This window comes from Lissotriton helveticus, chromosome 2_1 (genome assembly GCF_964261635.1).
Source record: "Lissotriton helveticus chromosome 2_1, aLisHel1.1, whole genome shotgun sequence".
Classification (NCBI taxonomy): Eukaryota; Metazoa; Chordata; class Amphibia; order Caudata; family Salamandridae; genus Lissotriton; species Lissotriton helveticus.
The window spans coordinates 1,604,334,731-1,604,357,173 of record NC_136059.1 but is presented as its reverse complement, the minus strand read 5'-3'; the positions used below and the strand labels follow the sequence as shown (position 1 = coordinate 1,604,357,173).

The 22,443-nt window shown below is 42.2% G+C and overlaps 1 protein-coding gene across 9 annotated transcripts in view; it reads left to right on the top strand.

The window, feature by feature from the left end:
• The window catches only part of ADGRL3 (adhesion G protein-coupled receptor L3), a 777,598-nt gene that overhangs the window by 519,308 nt on the left and 235,847 nt on the right, over positions 1-22,443 (top strand). For all 9 annotated transcript variants that reach the window (XM_078676566.1, XM_078676564.1, XM_078676569.1 and 6 more), the window contains 2 exons: positions 10,810-11,133; positions 17,649-17,752. In XM_078676566.1, coding sequence (XP_078532692.1) covers positions 10,810-11,133; positions 17,649-17,752 — 428 coding nt within the window. The remainder of the gene's footprint in view (positions 1-10,809; positions 11,134-17,648; positions 17,753-22,443) is intronic.

Below are 22,443 nucleotides of genomic sequence, written 5' to 3'. Positions count from 1 at the left end.
TCTCAAATCCTCTTGTTTCGTTCGCTCCTTTTCCTTGCCACTATGTCCCTCTGCTCTTTTTTAAATGTTTTAGACAGATCGAATCATAGCTTTAAGAGATAGATAATGTAAACCTGATACCTCTGTCTGTGAAATGAGTTTAAACATTCCTCTAACAGGGTCTTCAGGGAATGATTTGCAGGCGTGCTCCTGCCATTTTCAGATGAGTCAGTCTTTAAATCTGGTTTACTGAAGTGTTTGAAATCCACTCTCTGGCTCCGCAATAAACTGCATCTGTGTTCAGACGGGATATAACGTTACTTCCTTCTTTATATGCTATTTGTCGTGCAGGAGGGTGTAGACATGTGACCAGTGACACAGTACACTGGGATCAGGTCAGGTCCATGGATGACTTACCAAATGTTCACCCATTAGCTCAGGAAACCACAAATCTCTGTGCGGGCTCCAAAGGATGGGAACCACAGCGGTTGTTTGCACAATGGAAAAATCAAAGAGGAGTCCACTCTAGAAAGGACTAAACAATAGGAGGTAGAAAAATGAGATAGGAAGGGGAAAGGTATTCATGGAGTAGAGCGTATGAGATAAGAAATAAAACCCAAGCCAGAGGTGAACCTGGGAACAGCATAAGACACAAACTTAACCCGTACTATAGTAAAACAAAGACACCTTATCTACTCATCTATATTTCATCTTACAAAACTTGATTTGAGGTCTTTGACATAGCAGTTGTTGTTTTACAGCGGTTGTTTTATGGTTGTGTTGATGTCTTAGCTTCATTTTGTGTCTCTGAGAGTACAAAGCCAAATTCTTAAATTCTGTTTGTCACAACACTTTCATCTGCCTTCCCCGCACCTACGAACAGAGGATTTGGATGCATGCCTGGGAAAAGAGAGAAGAGCTCTTACCAGACTAAAAAATAGTAGGCATTTTTTAATCGACTCGTCCATCTAAAATGTTCTTATGCATTTGAACGCTTTTCTATTATGTCCAATGATAAATGTATTGACTGTATGGATTAATCTGGAAACCTCATCTGTATTCCATACCGTTAATCTTAAAATAATGTTTCACAGGTTGCAGACTATTGGCGGTTTTACTTGGATTTAGGATTCATTTATATGCAAATGCTCCAGATCGCCTGTGCTTTACCGCTAACCAATTAAGATTGGATGAAAGCATAGAGATGTGAGAGGGAAATCAAAAAAGGGATGCTCTTATTTTCTGTGCTCATAAAATGGAGGTTATATTCATCGGATCTCATCATATGATTGTCTTGTTGAATAACCAGACCTCTGAACCTAATTCAGTAATAGCACATCCATCTAAATCTGTTAGGGATGTGCGGGCGCCTGTGTGTGTGCAGAGGACAGCGAGGAGATGGGGGGGAGATTAGCTGGCTTTGCTATTTTTGAAACTGTCTTCGGAATATGTAAAGCTCAACCAGAAAGGCTATCTTATTAGTCATTGATCTATTGAGGGCTTCTTTTTTTACTTAAAACTTATACATTTTCTGTTGTACAATGTCTCGACAAGTTGTGCCTAAGGTGTCAATCCTCAGAAGGACATGTAGGTGCCAGTTTAACAGAACTGTGTAAATGGCCTGATTTATGAGTGCGAATTTGGACTGATCTTTTCTAGGTATATGAGTAGATATTCAAACATATGAAGTGATATTCACTGAAAAGTCAACACAAGCAATAGGTGTCACATGTAAAGTGGGAACACCTAGCTACAGTGCATTGTGTATGGAGTCCAATGCTGTTTGTATATAGACTATTATTTTAAAATACATCTTTATTGGTTGTTTTTCCTTTGTTACAAGCTGGTAAAATATCTTGTACATTCGGGCTTGCACCATCTGCAGTGTAATTTTCGTTTGTATTACAGTCAACACAGTTCACATTTATTTTCACTTACCTTCGTGGATAGTAAGTAATCTGTACTGTAAATAATGCTACTCTAGAGTGATTTACATTTACCCTTGATCTATGTGTTCTCAAGGGAGTTATCCCAAGTCCAGAGTTAGAATATATTCAAACTCAGCCAGTGCAACTTTTAACTAAAGGTGTTAGTGGTGTGTCTCCCAGTGCCCCCCCACCCCCAAAGTCTGCGTTATATTGCTTCTTCCGATAAGAATTATCTTACTGTTGGTTCAGCTGTAAGGGGATCTGTAGCCATCTTCAGTTGGGTCATGTGTGAGTGGGGTGTCTGTATCTGGGTATGTCCTTTAAATTATTTCCCATTTTCTCACTTAGGTTTTCTCAAATAGTTCTCTGGGCGCATGTCTACTACCTATTTGGCCTCCCTACATTACTCCTCCCCTTCCATTTCTAGTTTGTGTCTGGCCTCTCAGGTTCTTAATATTTTTGTCCAAAGGTCTGCTCTGGGTCTTCGGCACATACCTCATGCATCCTCTGATTGGAGCACTCTCTGTTCTGCTCGGGCCCAGGTATCTACATTACTTTCCCATGTTGTTATCACAGGGCCAGTCTGTGACTTCCACTTCAATGCAATCTGTCTCCTCGCCAGAACCAGTGCAAGGTCTAAGAATCTATTACCCACTTTCTTGGCCTTCGGTCTGGGGAATAGGCCTAATAAGCAGACCTCTATTGTATTAGGCAGGTTGTGTGCTAGTGTTTTTCCGATCGTGTGTAGGACTTTTTGTACCAAAATGTTCGCAGATGCCCACACTCCCAGGTCATATGGGCAAAATCTACATCTCTGTTATATGTTATGTTATGTTATGTTATATATGGGTCTTATATAGCGCAACGGCTACTCCAAAGGAGTGTCCCGGCGCTTTAATGCTCCAGACCCAGAGAGGAAAACTAAAGAACATAACAGCAGACAAAAAGTACAGAAGGAGAAGACAGTAGAATTCTAATTCGAGAACAACCAAGTCTTAAGGCCCTTCCTAAAGGCCAACAGATTGGATGTGGACCGCAGCGATAAGGGAAGGGAGTTCCACAACTGAGGGGCCAAGTATCTAAAGGATCGCCCTCCCAGGCGTGTCCTCTTTATACGCGGGATCGCGGCCAGGGCCAAAGACTCCGATCTTAAGGGTCGCGTCGGCCGATAAAAGGCTAACCTTTTCTGTAGGTATTTAGCACCCGTGGCATGCAGTGCCTTGTGAGCTAATGTCAGAGCCTTGAATTTTATCCTCTTCCGTATGGGAAGCCAATGGAGGGATTGCAGCAGGTTTGAGGCACTGGCTCGACGATGCAAGCCAAAAATTGCTCGTGCTGCCGCGTTCTGGGTCACCTGCAGGCGCTGTAGCAGGTATTCTGGGAGGCCCAGGTACAGAACATTGGCGTAATCCAATCTGGATCCAATGAGGGCCTGTACAATTATTCTCCAGTGTTCCTGGGATAAAAGAGGAAAAAACTTTCGGAGCATCCGGAGGATGCCGAAACAGGTTCCAGTCAGGGTAGCCACCTGAGAATTAAGCGTAAGCCCATTGTCAATCCTAATTCCCAGGTTCTTAGCCCAAATGGACGCCTGAGCCGGAGGGAACATGTCAACAGGCCACCAATCATGCCAATCCGGTTCCAGAGGACATCCAAAGAAAAGTATCTCAGATTTATCCGAGTTACACTTGAGGCTGTTCAGATGGAACCAATTAAAAACAGCCCCAAGGCACTCACGGATACTTTCCCCATCGAATTCTTCGCTCTTGCGGCAGGTGAAAAGAAGCTGGGTGTCGTCAGCATATGAAACGATCTGGGCCCCGAAGGACTCCACCAAAGTCGCCAGAGGGGTCATGAGGATGTTAAATAGAGTTGGGCTCAGCACTGAGCCCTGAGGGACTCCAACTCCCAATGGCGGCATTTCGGCAGATCCCGGAGGGACCCAGACCGTTTGTCGGCGGTTGGCTAAGAAGGAACAAAACCAGTTCAGCACCGTTCCCCCAAGACCGATGTCATGAAGTCTTATGAGGAGATCCTCATGGGGGACGGTGTCGAAAGCCGCCGACAAGTCTAACATGACTAACATCACCCTGCCTCCGTCATCCAGCACCTCCTTTATAATCTCTGAGACTTCCAGAAGCGCCGTCTCGGTGCTTAAGTTGGATCGAAAGCCCGATTGCGACGCATGAAGAAGCTCATTAGACTCCAGGAAGTTGGAAAGCACGCTATGCACGTGCTTCTCCAGGATTTTAGTCAGTGCTGGAAGAAGCGAAATAGGCCGATAGTTGGACGGGACCTCAGGGGCAAGATTGGGCTTTTTAAGAAGAGGAATCACCATAGCCTGTTTCCAGGATGGTGGCAGAAATCCCTGACTCAGTGAAAGATTCAGAATAGGATTAGCCAATGGATTGACGACATCTGCCATTCTGGCTAAAAATTTTGCCGGGCAAGGATCACACGGTGAACCGGATTTCAGGTTTCCCATCAGAGCTAAAGATGAAGCCATTGTGAGGGGCGGGAAGTCCAAAAGGGTCGGGCCGGAGATAGGCTGGTGTGCTATCTCTTTAGGCAAAATCCAATGATCCGCTGCCAATCTCGGAGAGAAAGACTCCTGAATTAGTCTGATTTTAGTTGTAAAAAAATTGGCAATGGTATCCGCCCAGCTCCCATCTGGAACCTCCAGGTCTGAGACCGAGCGAGAGGTAGTAAATTCGCGAACGATCTGAAAAATTTCCTTGCAGGAATTAGCTGCTTCTTCAATTTTCCTAGCAAAATAACACTTCTTAGCCTGTATTATTGAAGCATGGTATGATTTCATCATGGACTTATAGGTCTCTTTTGCCTCCCCGTCATATTTGGCCCTCCATGCGCGTTCAGCAGCCTTGCACTGTCTGCGAGATTGGGCAACCTCTGTCGTGAACCAGGGGGCCGATGATCGTTTAGTGTCTGATCTGGGAGGCTGTAAAGGGGCTAGCTCATTCAGTCTAACTAAGAGCCAGGACTGCAGGGTCTCTAGATCGACCTCCAGATCCCCCGTGATGGGGAGAGGATGGTTCACCAGGGCCTGAGATAACATGTCGGGGGAGACCTGGTGATACGCCCTGTAGTTCCTTCCCAGTTGCCTGGGGGCTCTGATAGATGGTTTCTCAGTGCCAGATATTTGAAAATGAGCGAGATAGTGATCAGACCACAATACAGGCACGAGTGCGGTGACCGTAATTGGTGTGGTGGAAAAGACCTGATCCAATGTGTGGCCTTTATCATGGGTCGGGCCGATGAGATAGGGGAGCAGCCCCAGGGCAGATGTGATGTCTAATAACTTCACAACGTCCTTAGCCTGCTGATCTTCCATGTGAAGGTTAAAATCTCCCGCCAATAGGCAATGTTCTGATCTGAGAGCTAGTATAGCTAGGACCTGCTGGAGGTCCTCAAAAAAGGACCCCACAGGGCCCGGGGGCCGATATACTATAAGGCCCTTCACAGTTTGCTGAGGTGATAGGGAGAGGGTAAAAGCGAGAGATTCAGCACCCATGATATTCTGTGTAGACACAACTGCACACATAGAGGATTTCTTTACAACAAGAGCAACTCCTCCCCCTCTTCCCTTAGCTCTATCTTGTCTATAGATAGTGTATTCAGGTGGAATAGCAGCCGCAATATCCGGTTGCGATGAATCATGTAGCCAAGTCTCAGTGAGCATAAGGCACGTAGGGTTGTTTGTAGAGAGGACGTCATAAATCTCCTGAGTATGTCTGGGCAGCGACCTGGTATTAAGGAGTAAGCAAGAGTGAAAAATGCTACACTCCTTAGCGAGAGAGGTAGTAGGGAGAACCCTAGTGGGGTGCCATTTACAGGCTGGACATTTATATTTGCCCCTGTAGCGCCCCGGGAAAACTGAGTGACAAGAGGCTTCCACAGAGCGCAAAGAGTGGAGCTCCTTAGAAGTATACGACAGCATGTTAATGCTGGAAGAGGACAGGAGACAGCCAAGAGGTCCTGCCACGCCTCACGCCTCCGGGACGCTGACGGGCGCAGACGGGCAGGACTCTGGCGCGACTCAGGCGCAGAACAGGCGCGTCCGCTAAACGCGTCCACTGCGCGGAGGGAGAGAAGAGCTTTATGTAGCGCTACTAGAGCGCGAGGGCGGAGAGTCCTACCCCCAAGATGGCGGCCCCAAACAGATCCCAGCCCTCGGCGTCAATACTCGGCCGAGGGCGGTCTGAAATCCCTGGTAGAGAGAAGGGAGCAGGCAAAGCGCTTAACAGCGCTAGGAAAGTCTCACTCTGAGCAGCACGCTCGTGATTCAGGCGCGCTCATGTAATTGCAGGCAATGTTAAAAACACAAAATACACGCAGTTAAAAGCAGGTTTAACAGCAGTTTAAAAGCAGGTTTAACAGCAGTTTAAAAGCAGGTTTGCCAAAGAAAAGAAGAGAGACCTCCCGGCTTTCCGCCTCAGGAGGGAAATGGTTTGAATGCAGATGGTAATCTCTCAAGTCACATCTTGGACAGCCTCGGGTTTCGCCTCCGTGCATAACATTGTCTGTGTGGTGTCAGGTGCCCTCATTGCTTTGCAGTGACAGATTAACTTCTACCTGTAATCTAGCAGTCACTGCCTTATGACCGTTGTATAAATCTTGGAATTTGATCCTGGCTTAAGCTAATCTCAAGCAGAGTTTGAAGGCGTATTAAGTATGCCCCTGCTTGTTCTTTGTTGATGACCAGTGTTGCCACATGGAACTCTCCTTGTTAAAGCCTGTCATTGAGATTTTTGGGCTAGGTTATGTAGGCCACTTTGCAGTCTTCCAGCTGCATTGTGACTTTTGCTGAGGTCATTTCAACTCACTTGTTTGGTTAGAGAAGTGTCTTGACCTTGATGGAAGATGGCCCCTTTGGCCATTGCATTTACTAGACGACTGAATGATAACTCAACATTGAGGAGTACCTCCAAATTCGACTCTTTCATTTTTGAGTGTTGATGTCCCACGAATTTGAGGGCCATTGTTAAGAAACTTGAATATTAGCTTGGAAGAAATTCGACATATATTAATATTTTTGTTTCCACCTGAATCTACATGACAGAACATAACAATATTGTTATATATAACGTTTTATTAATGTTTATTGAAAATCTTTGCAATGTGATAACTGATAACTACGGCAAAGCCTGTCTAACAAATCGCCTTGTTGGTCAGGATTGGTAGGCATGTCAGTACTGTGCAGGCATTGGATACATGGATGAGGATAGGGGCAAGCCTTGCGGCCATGCAAAGGGCATATGCACACACAGTTCACTCAGTTATTATTATTATCATTGTTATTATTATTATGATGATCACCTTCATCAATATCAGCATTATTATTATCATTATATTCTTGGTGTTATTATTATTATTATTATTATTATTGTTATTAACACCTTCGCTGCGGCGGCTATTCCGCCGCAGCGCTAAGGGGGCGGGGGGCCGCGCGGCACGCCCATGCTGGTGACGAAACTGCTCCGTCACCAGCCTCGGTTGAGCTGTGCTCATGACGGAGCGGTTCCGTCATGGCCCCGCCCGCTCAATGGAACGCACCGCGCAGGCGCAAAATCAGCGCTGCGCAGTCGCGTCGAGCGGGCCATGACGGAACCGCTCCGTCATCAGCACAGCGCTACCGCAGCTGATGACGGAGCGGTTCCGTCATCAGCGTGGAAGTGGTTAATATCATTGTTAGCATTATTATTGTTATTATTATAGGATACTGTTATCACCAACATTAATAATAATACATCTATTCTATAGTTTATCCTTTAAATCTCTTCTGTACATGAACTGTAGAGCTTCTTATCTGGTATTAATCCTTCAGTATCATGCCATAGAATAAATGCCATTGATAGCACTAGGACCTTTCAAAAAGTGCTCATGTTATTGGTGTGTTTGGTCGCTCTCTTGAGATTAGTTCCCGTTTCTGCCCTTGAGTTCAGTCCACCATGGTGGCCGCCACTATTTGTGAGATGTTTCAGCCCACTTGGGAGCTGGTCCTTTGACCACTCCTCCATCAGGTGTTTTCAATCACTTTTGGGTGCATTTCTGTATTGTAGCTTGTAACACTACTAAACTCTGAAAGCCCCGCTACTCCCTTCTCTGCACTCACTCGTATACGAAGCTGAATGCATGCTAAGGCGTCATGCTGAAAGCAGATTTTTTCCCTTGCCATTGTTGGCTTGGGCTGCATGGAAATGCGTGTTTTACATTAGCCCACACAAGCCTGCAGAGTGATAAGTTGGTAATAACTGCTTGAGTATTCAGAAGTTCCTTTCTTATCATAATTTCTGTGATGTATTGCCTTATCATTGACATTAATTGAAATGCCGCCGTGCTGGCATTAGCATTTATCTTTTCTCTTCTATTCACAGGGTGGGAAAGTAATTACCGTGGATTTCCTTTATACCTGCCAAAGCAGTCATTGTGTTTTGAGCGATTTCTCACCATGCTACATGCACGCGCCGGTTGTGACTAACCATTTGGTTCTGTGGGTGCTTTGCCAGTGGGCCTTGGTGATTTGCTAATAAGACTATTTGAGCAATGTTGGCATCTTCAAACAGTCCTACTAGAACCTCTGTCTTAGCTTGGAGAACATAACAGTGGTTATTGTCCACTGTAGTTGAAATATTGACATTTTGAAAAATCCACAAATAAATGAGTTTTAAGTACAGCAACATTTGAAAATCTGAGTTTATTAAATACAACTTAAATCTTGATATGTTACCTTCCTTATTCTTGTATACCCCCTTTGTACTCATGTATCTATATATTTATTACTTTACTCCTATTGCAAAATAAAATTAATAATAATAATAATGTTGTGTATCTCCGATGCACGACCCTATATTTCACCCTATGCCTCTCTCTCAATATATCATCTACCTCCACTCTCTGACTCATCCCAAACCTCATTCTACTATTATGATCTCCAAAATAACCCTTTCTATACCCTTCCCTCCTCTAGTCATCCTCTTTAAAACCTCCTTTTACCACTATGATCTCCCAAGCAACCTTTTCTGAATTCTCCACTCATGTATCCTTGCTTAGACTCATCTGAAACCCATTTTACTACTATGAGCTCCCTAGTCTATTTCTAGAGACAGTTACCTCCTTCATCTCTCCTTTACTCATCCCAAACCTCCTACAACTACTATGATCTCCCAACAAACATTAGGCTCTTCTCTCTTCTTTCTCTCCATTATCCTTTTCATTCCAGCTAACAGACTCACATGCCCACCGCTCAAATTAGCTCATATTTCCCTATACTAATTCACCATAATCCTTTTTGGGTTCCAGAATAGTATGCCGCTTGCCGAAAAGCGCTTTGACGCCTCATCAGGAGTAGTAAGCGTTATATAAATACAATGGCAATTACAATCATGAGTAGCTCCCCTCTACGCAACCCAGTTTATTGTTAGAAGATTTTATTTTTGCTTTAATTAATAAATGTACACAAAATCTAAAATATTTTTTTTTCAGAATTCATAAGCTGATGTTAGGAGATAAATGGTTGAATTTCCGAAATACATTTAAAGCCGGTATTTCGTCGATAAACATGCTTCATTGAGGGGGACTTATTATAAATATTATTACCTTAATGCCATGGGCTTTGCAGTTATTGCTGTTGTGTTACTTAAATTGAGAAATTTCAAATTGATAAAACATGTTTTTGCCATTAGTGCTGTTGCACTGAGGTCACTATAGGTAATCTTGCACAAAGCGGCACTAATGTTATCTTGTTTGATCTGGTCATTATTACAAAACTGATAATGTTTGTTATTAGCTTGGGATGGGTTTTTTTTAACATAAAGAGCTCTCTTTAAAGAAGGCAGTAACAAGCAATGACAAAGCTAATATGTCTGGCTTTAATGTGCAAACACATGTAAACAGAAGTGTTCACCAATGCTGCTTACTTACATTTCCTGCCCAAAACAAATGCTGTTTATCACATAAAAGCCTCCCCTCTTGGCATTACCACTGATAAGAAAATGTTGCTCAAAGGATTGATTTCTGTATAGTGTGAATATAGGAGACAAATAATTGAATGTGACTAAAAGTGAGGATTGAGTGACTTTTCGTATGTAAAATTTTAAATAGCCCCTCATGCATTCCAAAAGAAGCACTTTCTGGGAGGCGAAATTATACACTAAAAAGCCAATAGGTGAGAGTGATACTCTTCTTGGTGGAGCAACAGTCCACTCTATGTACATTTCTAAACTTTTGTAACAAACTATCTTGCAGACAGCTGCACTGTCAAGCAGACCAAGTGAAACCCTACCAAGAACGCTGGTAAATAATATTCCTTATACAGACTATTAATGGAGCATTTGTTCATACATTTTATATTTCGCGAAAAAATGACAGGCTTGACTTGCAAATCTTTTTTCCATATGCAGTTTTTGGCTTACCTCTGGAAATGTATAATAATTCGCACCTTTTCAAAGAAAACTTTGCGAATCTCTCCCACTCCCTACTTTTTCACTTTCTGATTTCTCCTGGCCTATAATGCCCCAGCTTTGCATATTCTTCTCCCACTTTCCTTTCCAGGCAACCAGGCTTCCATAATGCACTAGCACACTTCACCAGTTTAGTACAAGCATTTTGGGTGACCGTACTAGATTCACACTGATCCTCCCTTATTCCCTATCTCCTAAGCCCTACTTTTCTTTTTCATGTCCCTCCTTTCCAGGTAGTTCTGTAAGCACCAGCTGATCTGAGGCAGTCTCCTGGATGAATTAATGGTTTTAGGGTCAACCAATATAATGCAATATAATATAATTTGACTTAAAAGGGCAATTTGCGTTCATTCCTTTGCGATTGCTTGGTTTCTGCAAATTTTTTAAAAATACATCTCTCTTTTGTTTTCCTACAAATTCAGATTTATCCATCTCTGGACCCAATTCCATTGGCAGCACGACAACCAGTGCCACGCATCGAATCACCAACACCAATGTGGGCAGGACCACAACCACTACCACCACTACCACCACCGCAGCACCTGTTAGAAGGAACAAGAGCACCAGCACCCCGTCCCCAGCAGTATTTGTGCCAGAAGAAGTGGCTACACCCCCAGCACCAGCTTCCTCTCAGCTTCCAGCCATTGGGGCGGAGAGCTGTGAAGCTGCAGAGGCACGGGAAATTGTGTGGTTCAAGACGCGGCAAGGACAGATGGCAAAACAGCCGTGTCCCGTGGGGACTGTAGGTAAGCCAGTTGGAATGACCTGCAACGTTAATTAGTGGACATCTGCTAATGCTGATTGATTGACCTGACAGAAATGTATTTGCTTAGTGACTACTTGTAAGTAATTTGTTGTCCTCTGCTATGAAATGCATCTTCTAAGAGGGTGAAAAGGTATCCTTAACTCTAGGCAAAGCAGTAATATAATCATTTACCCTACCCACTGTTGATATTTTGCCGATATCAAACAAAAACGTCCCTAACGAAAATAATAACGCCTACATGTCAACAATCAATCAAGAGACGTGTAAAGCTCGACTACTCGCCCGTAAGGGTCTCAAGGCACAAAAATCATTGACATAATATCTGCCTAATATGTGTGAATTTTTCTGACAAATGCATTACTGTCCTCATAACTAGTTTTCAGATCAGTAGTCAGCTATAAACTAATACAATGTATGAACGGAAAAGAATAACAGTGGAGTGTATACTAATAGTCTATCCAAGAAGTACCACTGTGAATAGGTATTGCTATTAGCAGTAAGTGGAACCTGAGGAGCAAGGATCTGAACTGACTTGCAATGAGCGGTACAAGGATATTCTCACACTCCTGTCTGCACTTGCACATATATACTGCACATATGGTAGGCTGGAATATATGCATATAGGCTTTAGGAAAACAGGCGTAGACCGTTAAGATATAAAGCTTGTTCATAAGCAGCCAGACAGTGTGTTCTTAGTTGATGAGGTGTTTTGATCAAACAGGAAATTAGTTTATTTCTAGTGGAGGTATGATGGGTATGAATTAATTTAGGGATTTCCAGCTGGCGATGCCTCAGGTTTCATTAGGTGTGAATCTAGGTACCAGATGTTGCAGATACTAGGTTGCAAAGACTTTGGAAACGGAGCCCAGATCGTAAGGCTAAGAATCAATTCTACGTAAATGATGAACCATGTGTATGTAGGAAACATTTCCTGGTTATCCAGAGTGTCATAATCTATTTGAAGGCTATTGTCGCCCTCAAGAGAACCTTATAATATTGAAGGCTGACGTTGCCTTCTCCTTACACATCACTGATGCTCCCTTGTGTAGGGTGTCTTTGTGAGCTTCCTCTTCCCCAGGGAATGCATTTTTATTCACCACCAGCAATCGGATTGTACAGTTCTCTTCCATGGTGGTACCCCTTTTTGTCTTGTATTATTATTTATCACTTTCAAGAGATGTTTTGCCTTACTACTATTTAGGTGGGATATCATTGTCTGCTCTAATACAATTGGCGGTATACACTGTGGTTCAGGAAAGGGATTGTGTTTGCTAGGAGTTTCGCAAAAATGTTAATATGATTTCCTAGTATACACGGTGTATGTGAACATCCACTGAAATAAATATGAACATATTGTTCAAAAGGTTAATGGAGAATGTCTGTAAAAGGTATGGAGACATTTAATTGAAAATGTACTTGCCTTCCCACACCAACGGCAGGAAATTGAATATGCAGCGATTCTTTCAGAAACCGTACACATCTGTATTACTCAACACTTAGGGCCAGATGTAGGTAATTCCGATTTACCTACTCTTAAATACCGAATCATACCGAATCGGTATTTAAGAGTAGGTAAATTGGAAGGAGGCAGATGTAGGTAATTTTAATTTAACAATTACCGATTCTGTAAGAATCGGTATTTACCGATTCTGTAAATACCGAATCGGTATTTCCCATTGATTCCTATGGGCCTTGAAGCCCATAGGAATCAATGGGAAATACTGATTCGGTATTTACAGAATCGGTAAATACCGAATCCTGGCAGGGGGAACGGGGTGTCACTTTGGCACCCTGTAGCACCCCAAATGCAGGCTTGTGTGCCAAGTGGCACACATACATGCCCTAAGGGCATGTCTGTGTGTCACATGGCAGAGGTGTAATGCACAGATGTGCATGTACACTGGAATTCGGTATTTTACCACCCAATAGGATTGGGTGGTAAAATAAGAAGTCCTAAGGGCCTGTGGCACTGAAAACTGTGCCACCTACATATGGAATTACAGAATCGGTATATTTACCGATTCGGAAAAATACCGAAGTGGTAAATTTACCGAATCTGTAAATATACCGATTCTGTAAATTCCGTCCCCCTACATGTCAAAAGCCAAATACCGGTCGGTAACGGCCGTAATCGGCCGTTACCGACCGGTATTTGGCTACCTACATCTGGCCCAAAATGTTTAGCTTTTTGCATGTTCTTGATGCTTCCATGTTATGGAAGTCTCAACTGTGAGTTGCACTTGCATAGTAATACCAGTTTAGTTAGCCTGACTTTTCATTGAGAAACCCCCTGACTGAATGACCAACTGACCATTCATTAAAGCATTGCACTTTCAAGCACTCTACTGCTTGCATTTCTCAATAGTGACTCTTTCAGCTGACTTGTCACACCATTATGGAAAAAAACTTATGGACCACATATGCTTGCTTGTGGTTGCAGTCACATATCCAATGTGTACTTCTTCTCCAACTACTTCAGGAAAGTGTGTGCCATTCGGCTTTGTTCCATGGAAAATATCAGCATGGTATTGATGGTGGACGGGCAGGTTTCTGCTGTTCAGCAGACAGCATTATCACTCCATTATCTCATGAATGATAGGCAAGGAACATGGGCATATGTGATATGGACATATCTTGATATGCTAGATCCTTATCCTACAGTGGACCACAAATTATTTCTGAGTCTTTTAATGAGTTCTAGCTCAGATCATTTTCAAAGCTACCAACTTCCTCCTGTTTTCCCAGTATGTGTACTGTACTCGTTATGGAAAATTAATGGCCCTGAGTAGCAATGCTGATTATGTGCTCCTAGCAATGGATACAGGTTATTTGTTGATCATTGCCATGCTTTATCATTTAGCTACCACTAATTTGATTATTAACTGGGTGAAGCCCTATATGTGGTATCTGGTAGGAGACGCGAGAATATCTCTTGAGTGGAAGTTCTGTTTCATATAAGCAAGGGGAAGGTATATGCTCATGAGCTTCACTAATCCTGCTCCCATGCTGTTGCAACATGTTGTCTTTCTTGTATTATTCAGCAAAAAAATGAGTCCTTTTTAAGGGCTGTCACCACTGCCAAGACCTCTGTAGCCAACAGTATTTGATAAGCAATACAATGTCTTTTTTGACAACCCCATTATCTAATTGTGCCCAACTTCCCATTGGGTTGGCTCAGGAGCAGGCGTTGGGACTGGACGAAGTTTAATATTTAATAAATTGAGGCGTGGCTTGGTCTACTGGAATTGACAATGAGGATTATTGTTGTAACTGAGTATGTCCTGACCCCGGGGCCCGGGGTACGTTTATTTGATCCCTCATTCACTATGTCCTTGTGCTTGTACATGCATGGTAAAAGAGCCTTATCATTTGAGCACAGGTAGATGCTTCAAAGAAAGTGGCATTTCAGTACTTAACATCATTACAAAGAGCACATCTATTTCTACTATCCTTTTCCCTAAAATTGCTATTTCACTCCGTTTTGATGCATCTAGTCTACCTGAACACCCTGCAAGCACATCATCCACTTGTGGTGCTGAAGATAATGGAACTAGTTTGTTTGCTAGCTCAAATGCTTAGCTTGATTCTTCGAATAATATTCAGGGCTTGGAACTGTTTGCCATCCAGGTCCAAAAAAGAACTGTCTGTGTCATGTTTACCAAACAAATGCAGGTCTAATATTTGCTCTTATCCTACGCTAATTATTGCTATTTTACCAGAATTTAAATCAAACATTTTCTTATACTTCTATTGTATGAGAATACATTGATTTGTATTTTGAACAGTCTCTGGTGCAGTATTAAAAATCAACAAAAAAGGGACACTTGTAACACTGTTCGACTTTCGGCTTAGTGCAAATAAGGAAACCCTCAGAGAGGTCAATGTTTACTTGCGAGTAGCGGTTTATTCGTTTCATCCGCCCCACATTGACACTCATGCAGTTATCATCGGGTTTTTCCTCTTGGTATGTACTGCTCGCCTCATCCGGAGGCACCTCAAGTCTCAAGTGTAGTGTCCAGAGACAAAAGGACTTTCCCAAAAGGATTAATAAAAAATGAAAAAGAGTACCCTTAAAAATTTTTAATAGTGGGTAAACTTACATTATTAAAAGGTTTTGAATACTCATTAGTAGACCAAGTTACGTGACTACATGGTATTGCTAGAGTGGTTTTGTCGACATGTTTCAGCTCTAGGGCAGAGTCAGCACAAGGCAGGAGGAGGACTCCATGCGGCTCTGTAGCGTCTGAAGAACCCCCGAAGGAAGCAGAAGTCGTAATAACGACAGATTGAAAAGAATACTCAAATCAGTGTATTGAGTTGTGGAATTACCGCACAATCCGTGTGAGTAGTCTTATATATGTTTGTTTGTATTACCCCTTGTTAGTCCTGACGAAAGCTCTACAGACCGCCCGGCCCAATAGAGCTGAAACATGTCGACAAAACCACTCTAGCAATACCATGTAGTCACGTAACTTGGTCTACTAATGAGTATTCAAAACCTTTTAATAATGTAAGTTTACCCACTATTAAAAATTTTTAAGGGTACTCTTTTTCATTTTTTATTAATCCTTTTGGGAAAGTCCTTTTGTCTCTGGACACTACACTTGAGACTTGAGGTGCCTCCGGATGAGGCGAGCAGTACATACCAAGAGGAAAAACCCGATGATAACTGCATGAGTGTCAATGTGGGGCGGATGAAACGAATAAACCGCTACTCGCAAGTAAACATTGACCTCTCTGAGGGTTTCCTTATTTGCACTAAGCCGAAAGTCGAACAGTGTTGCAAGTGTCCCTTTTTTGTTGATTGCTAAGTGAATACTTTGGGGAAAGAAACGGACACGCAATATTCCTCATCCCTCCCAGTTGATTAATTACGCAGTATTAAAAATAACATATGATGATAATGATGATGATGAGGATGACGATGATGATGATGATGATTGTGGTGTACTGTCTTGCTGACGGTTCTGCCTAATGAACCAAATTTAGAAGGTTACCATCAGCGGCAAGCAGGGGTCCTGAGGCTAAGTTAAGTATGCAGATGGGATGGGAAATTTGACGAAAGTGTGACTGAAAGGTCTCCCTTTCACGCCCCTGTGGGAACGTACCTGCGCCAAGTACACATTTTACAAATCTTATGCATTCTAATTGCATGCTCTCAGTAATAACCACATGTTAGTCACATCATTTGGGAGAGGGACCTCTTCGCTATCCACCCTGACGAAAGCCGAGGTCCTCATATAGGCCTGTAGAACTAGGGCTGAAACATGTTGGTGATTTAGGGTCATAGGACCATCATATCCTCACATACTTATAATATATTTTATCCTTGCCTCCCACTCTACTAATAAAGGATACGTTAAGAGTGGGTAAGGACTTTTATCTTTAAAGTCACGCCCCCTTACACCCTATCTTCACAAGAGCTCCCTGGAATATGGTTGAGCCCACCCTGACCTTTAGGAGGGTGATCCGATGATGAAGCATACCACTATGAGAGTGGGTGAGGGCTATATAAAGAAAAGGGTAATTTTCCCTTCCCAGCACTAACAGTGTGTGGGCCATCACACAGCGTACCATTGGTCCTACTCTAGACTGCAAGGAGCTAGTCGTGCTCTGCAAGGGATACTTTTTTGATCTGTAGGTTACCATCAGCCGACATGATGCTGTGGACACTCCCATCTTTCGTCAGATGCCTCAGGATTGCTAGTCACCCTCATCTTTTTGGTTCTTCATCTACCTTAATGTAGAAACATTCCAAGGGCTACGTTTCCACGGATCTCGAGATCCTGCTTGAGAGAGATTAATCATCACAGGCAAATGCAATCCATTTACAAACATGGTGGATAGATTTCATTGTTGAAGAGGCAGGCCTGACAGCCAGTGGAGAAAAAATAGTGGCAGTGTAAATTAACAAATGCATCAGAGGTAGCAAAAATACGCTTGGAGGGTTGCTGATAGTTTCTCATTCTTTAAGTTTGAAGCACTGGATCTGGGCAGAACGTTTGCTGCTTTGGATTACTCCCGCTACATAGCCTTGGGTCAGTGGTTGACTTGGATTTTGTGAGGCAATATCTTGAATGTTCTCAACATCATATGATACGTTGGAGGCATCACTTCCTTCTTCTATGTTCTGAATTGAATTTTCCACTCAACAGATTCAGGTAGCTAGGCACAGCTCAAGCAACAGTCTGATAATATGCTTCTTTAATAAGATATATAAACACTTACTAGTGGAAAGACAGGCCGGCTTAACCTCTTGTTAGAAATATAAATGAAGCACTAAAAGAGCCTCTACAAATGCTTAAGCAATTGGTTCTGTGTAGCTTGTCCGAGAACTCTTTGTGTTTTAGGCAAATATGAATCACCTATATTACGATCCCTGCAATTTAAAAAGAGCATCTTGCAGTTTGAGTGACTGAGTTGTAATTTGACAGTGCAGTAAAACTTACAAAACATTTACTATCAATGTTGAATAACTTCTGGGTTTTGTTTCAGGAGTGGCAACCTACTTGTGCATAGCACCAGATGGAATATGGGATCCTCAAGGGCCTGACCTCAGTAACTGCTCTTCCCCATGGATCAATCATATCACTCAGAAGGTAAGTCAGTTCACCTCTCTTATCATACATCAAAACACAGAGTCTCTGTGGATGTGTTAAAAGTTCTTTGGATGCATATGCCCCATTGGTTTTGACACCACAGGGCAGTGAACTCATCCTGGGCATATTTTAATTTTATTTTTTTATTTGTGCATTTTCTGTAAAAGTGTTGTACATGAGCACTAAGGCGTGGTACATAAGAATACGACTGCATCAGTAAAACGACTAGAAGAGACAGTGGAATGGTGGTAAGCGGCACAAATCGAGAAGTATGTCTTGGAATTGGGACCTGACTTCATTTGAGTTTATGTTCCAATGGTAGGGTGGGGTAGCTAGTGGACCGGGGTGGGATTTCCATCCAAAGAAGTCATTTTTGAGTGCAATCTGGGGAAGATGTGGCCGGAGGAATAGAAATCAGTAAGTAGAATATTCCAATACAGTGTCGATAAGCAAGTAAAGGATTATAGTTGGTACGGGGCACATCGATTCATCTGTGTGTGGTCAAAAATCATAGGTATTCCCTTTAAAAGGTAGAGTCCAAGCTACATCAAAACTGTACTCTCATTAAAAGTGGCATATGATTCCTAATTGGGTCGATATCTCCAGCTATGCTCCCATCGGGAATCTCAAAAGATGAGTTATTATCAATACTGGTATTATGCGGGGGCAAGCTGCATTGCTTATTGTGTAAGCTGGACCAATCCTCCTGGTAAAATCTTGATGACATTGCCCCCAGTAGTGTCATTGCAGGTTGACATGCAGAATACGAGGTCCAATATTTATAATAAGGGCCTTTGTGCGTTAAAGGCTCATTGTATGCTGCCTTCAGTCAAGGACTCAATATTACATTGGAGAAATTGACTGTATTCAAAGAAATTCTTATCACACAGGATCTGTTCAGCCCTATCTGACGAACACCCATCAAATGTGATGCAGCGCTGGGTCAACCCTCTTACCATTATTATTTGGTGGACCTTTTTCACTGACTGAGTGATAAAGGGAGTTAGCATTAAATCAAACAATCTCATTGACAGTGGAACCCATTTGGCTACACAATAAGGGCCAGGCATCATTACCTATAGTTAAGAAGGTTAATTACAAGGTAGAAGTCAGGTTAAGCTAGATAAATCTCAATACCATGCTGTAAAATAACAGAATAACAACTGGGTAAGTAAACCTCCTAAAGAAGTTGAGGCGTACCAGAATAAAAAAGAAGTTAAGTCACAGCAATACAAAAGCTCAATAACATATTTTGATGCTCGGAGAAGAGTTTCTGGTTCTCTCTTCTATAAATGGGTGAAGTCTAAAATCATCTAGGTTACGTACAAACTAAAGAGGATGCTTTAAAACCCTAAAAGAATTTTTAAAAATCAGGGTAATGCATAAAAATAGGAAAAGACGGGGAAGTGCGGGAAGCTACGGAAAGTGTCAGCATTTCAGAAGCTTGGTCAAGAGGCTTCTTCAGACAGGGAAATGAGTGTTAGCCTAAGCCACACTCAGAAAGAGTTAAAGGGAATAGGCATAGCGGTCTAAACCTCTCAAAGTTCAAGGGAAAGTGGCGTAACCTCAGACAGTGTGAACTCCAGTTATTTCCACCAGAATTTCCGAAGTAACACCCCTCTGTTTGATATATCAGGGGCTCCATTGATCTTGCAATTATCGTGTTATGAGCTGAAACATTATCAATTTCTCCCAGGCCAGACATGGGAACGGTATGGTCCTTGGTCACCTATGAACCTTTGCAACAGTACTGAATGGAAACATTCAGTTAACGCTCTGGCTCTCCATGTTCCTTATCAAGGTCTTCATCTCAGGCTCTCTTTATCACCAGTACAGTGTTACATCTATTCTCAGACTAACAAACCACAAGAATGTACCTGCAAGGAAAAGACACACAAGCAGAAAATGGAAAACAGCATTTCATGCAGAAAGAAATATGAGTCTAGCTATGACAAGTTAACATATTAAATCAGTGGTGCACATTTAATATGTATGTGCACATTCAAACACAAATGAAGGAAAATATTTGATTCAGGTATAGGGTTTATAAAGGGAAAATATCTTTCAGAATACATCTCTAAATGTGACTAAGAACTATATTTAAATGCAAATATAAAATATTAGTGCACACTTTACATAAGTCTTTTACTCTCTAAAGTAAATACATTTCAATAGTATAAGGATGTTAATAGTCCATCACCTAAACAATAAAGTATTTTACTACTGTTTAAGCACCAATTGTATATATGAGTCTCTAATCCTACAGTGAATACACTTCCCTAGTGATGTCAAGTGCAACACTTTACATTAATAACATTAGGACACAAATGTATGTAGTGCTCATTTCACATGTATATTGCGTGATATGTAAGAATGGAGCCAAAATTACTCTGCTCCAAATGCAAGCTTCTTCCATTCACCCCTTCTTTTATGACAACCAAAATAAAATGTGTCTATTATTTTTATCTATGATTTTTTGGGTTGCTTATGTGAAACAAAAGTTTCCATGGTGACCACATATCAGAGTAAATAAATATTTTTGTCTTAGCATAAGAGTGTGGTGTTGCTATCTTATGCTACGTGCGATTATTGATCAGAAATCTCCATCAGATACTTAATGCCTCTTCTCAAAAATTCTTCTGTTATTTTTGTCATGCACAGTTTCTCAAATCTATAATGATAAAGTGGACAAATTAAGCAGACTGACTTGATTCTTATAGCATTGATTGCAAAATTATGGAGACAGATGGCATGAAATAAATGCATTGCTCGCTTTCTGTGTTTTTGCAGAAAGCTCCCCAGTGATGTGGGAAGCAAGCAGAGCTGAATCTAGTCTGTCTCTGTTAATTTTTTTTCCTTCGGAATGGTATCCTAAAGATCGGATTGTACAGTTCTCTCTTTAAATCTTTCTTGTCGATGAATGAGTCATGAAAAAAAAGACATGATTGAACAAATGACGATACAGTCACTCCCCTATTGCTCCTCGATCAAGAGGAATGGGTTAATTGATTGTTTTTTTGCATTTCTAGTCATTTAATCTGTGAGGAACACCTAACATCCGATTTTAACTGGTCACGTACAAGAAGAGATTGCATCTGTCGTTTCTATGTTAGACACAGAGCTGCTCCGTGCAGCCATCCTTCTTAACCTCTTGTATGACAAGGTCAAGAGGGTCAACAGAATCTTTAATCCCTTGCACGCTCATGACGAGCTCAGCTCGTCATGAGTTATGCCTGTCGTACGCTCATGACGAGTTGAGCTCGTCATGAACCGCGGCTTTTCGCAAAAGTCAGCGCACAGCGGGAAAACCCGCAGCGGCATGGGGTTAAACCATTTTGGAGCCGATGTACTAACAGAGAGGTCGCAGCTAGTGGGTGCAAATTGGGCACTGGCTTCTTGCCACCGGTCTGTAACTTAGCGATGTGACCTACGTACCAAAATCTAACATTGCAAAATTACCATTTGCAGTAAGTTGCAGATCAATCTGTCTGCAAACAATTTCGATTGGCTACGAAAAAATAGATGGTGACCTGCAAGGGACAGTAGACATCCCTGCATTTGCATCCCCAAAGAGGAAAGATTTTTTTTAAAGAGCCAGTGTTCGTCAAAGGAGCCAGTTCTGCTTTAGAAGGCATTTTTGGGAAGACGTAAGGGCATAGGCAGGGGTTCCACCAACACTGAACTGAGGTGGCGAAGTGAGCTAAAGAATGATAATGGATTCAACCCAGATCTGTGACTGAGGATGAGTGTCTGAAAAGTTTTGGCGCTCTGCCCATCATCTCCTTGTGTTTGCTTTGTCCCACCAACACTGCCAGACATGATTCCCAAAAAGGAAGCTTTCCAACATTGACAGGTTCCCTTTTGCAAATCAATTACTGCCTTCTCTTAGGAATCTGTAACTTTTCAGTGGTTTGCAACTATAACAACCATGACAAACTATTGTTAAATCTCATTGCATATCAGAGGGAGAAGAGGGTGGCCTTTTCAGTCCCTCTCTTAATTGTAATTTGTAGTGAGTTGCAAAACCCTTTTGCAATTCAGAAAGACTCATCCGAATCGCAAAGAGCGCTTACTACATAACAAAATTACATTTTGTTTTCAGGCTTCTTGATTTTGTAAATTGTAGGCTTCTACGACAGCAAAATGCATTAGTACCTCAGGCCCTTGGTTTCCATGATTTGTGCCTTATTCCTTACATTTTCTAAAAGACAGTTTAGATGCTTAACTCGGCATGGTTAGTGCCAGTACTGTTCAATATGGCAATCAATAAAATGATGTGTATTTTTTCTCCAGAAAATTATACAGCCCCAGAACCCCCATCACTATCAAAACCTTAAAGCAACCCTAAGCAGTACCAGTTGCATTGTGAATTGCATTATCCACATCATTGCCTCATTTCAGTTCCCAGCAGTGTCAGTATCATGCAGTGACTCAATATGAAAGGGGGCATCATAGGGGCCCCGGTATCAGTACATCATTGTGAACCCTTGGATTCGGAGCCAAACTGATGCCCAGCTGTGCCTAAAAGTGACACTAGTACATTATTTTGATTTCTTGTAGCATTACCTTGAGTGTCATTCTGTTCCCCAGTTTCTTGACTATCATGTCACACTGTTTTTTGCAGTACCCATCTCACGTCTCAACAATTTCCATATCAGTGTCATCTTCTCCTAGTGGTGCGACCACTATCC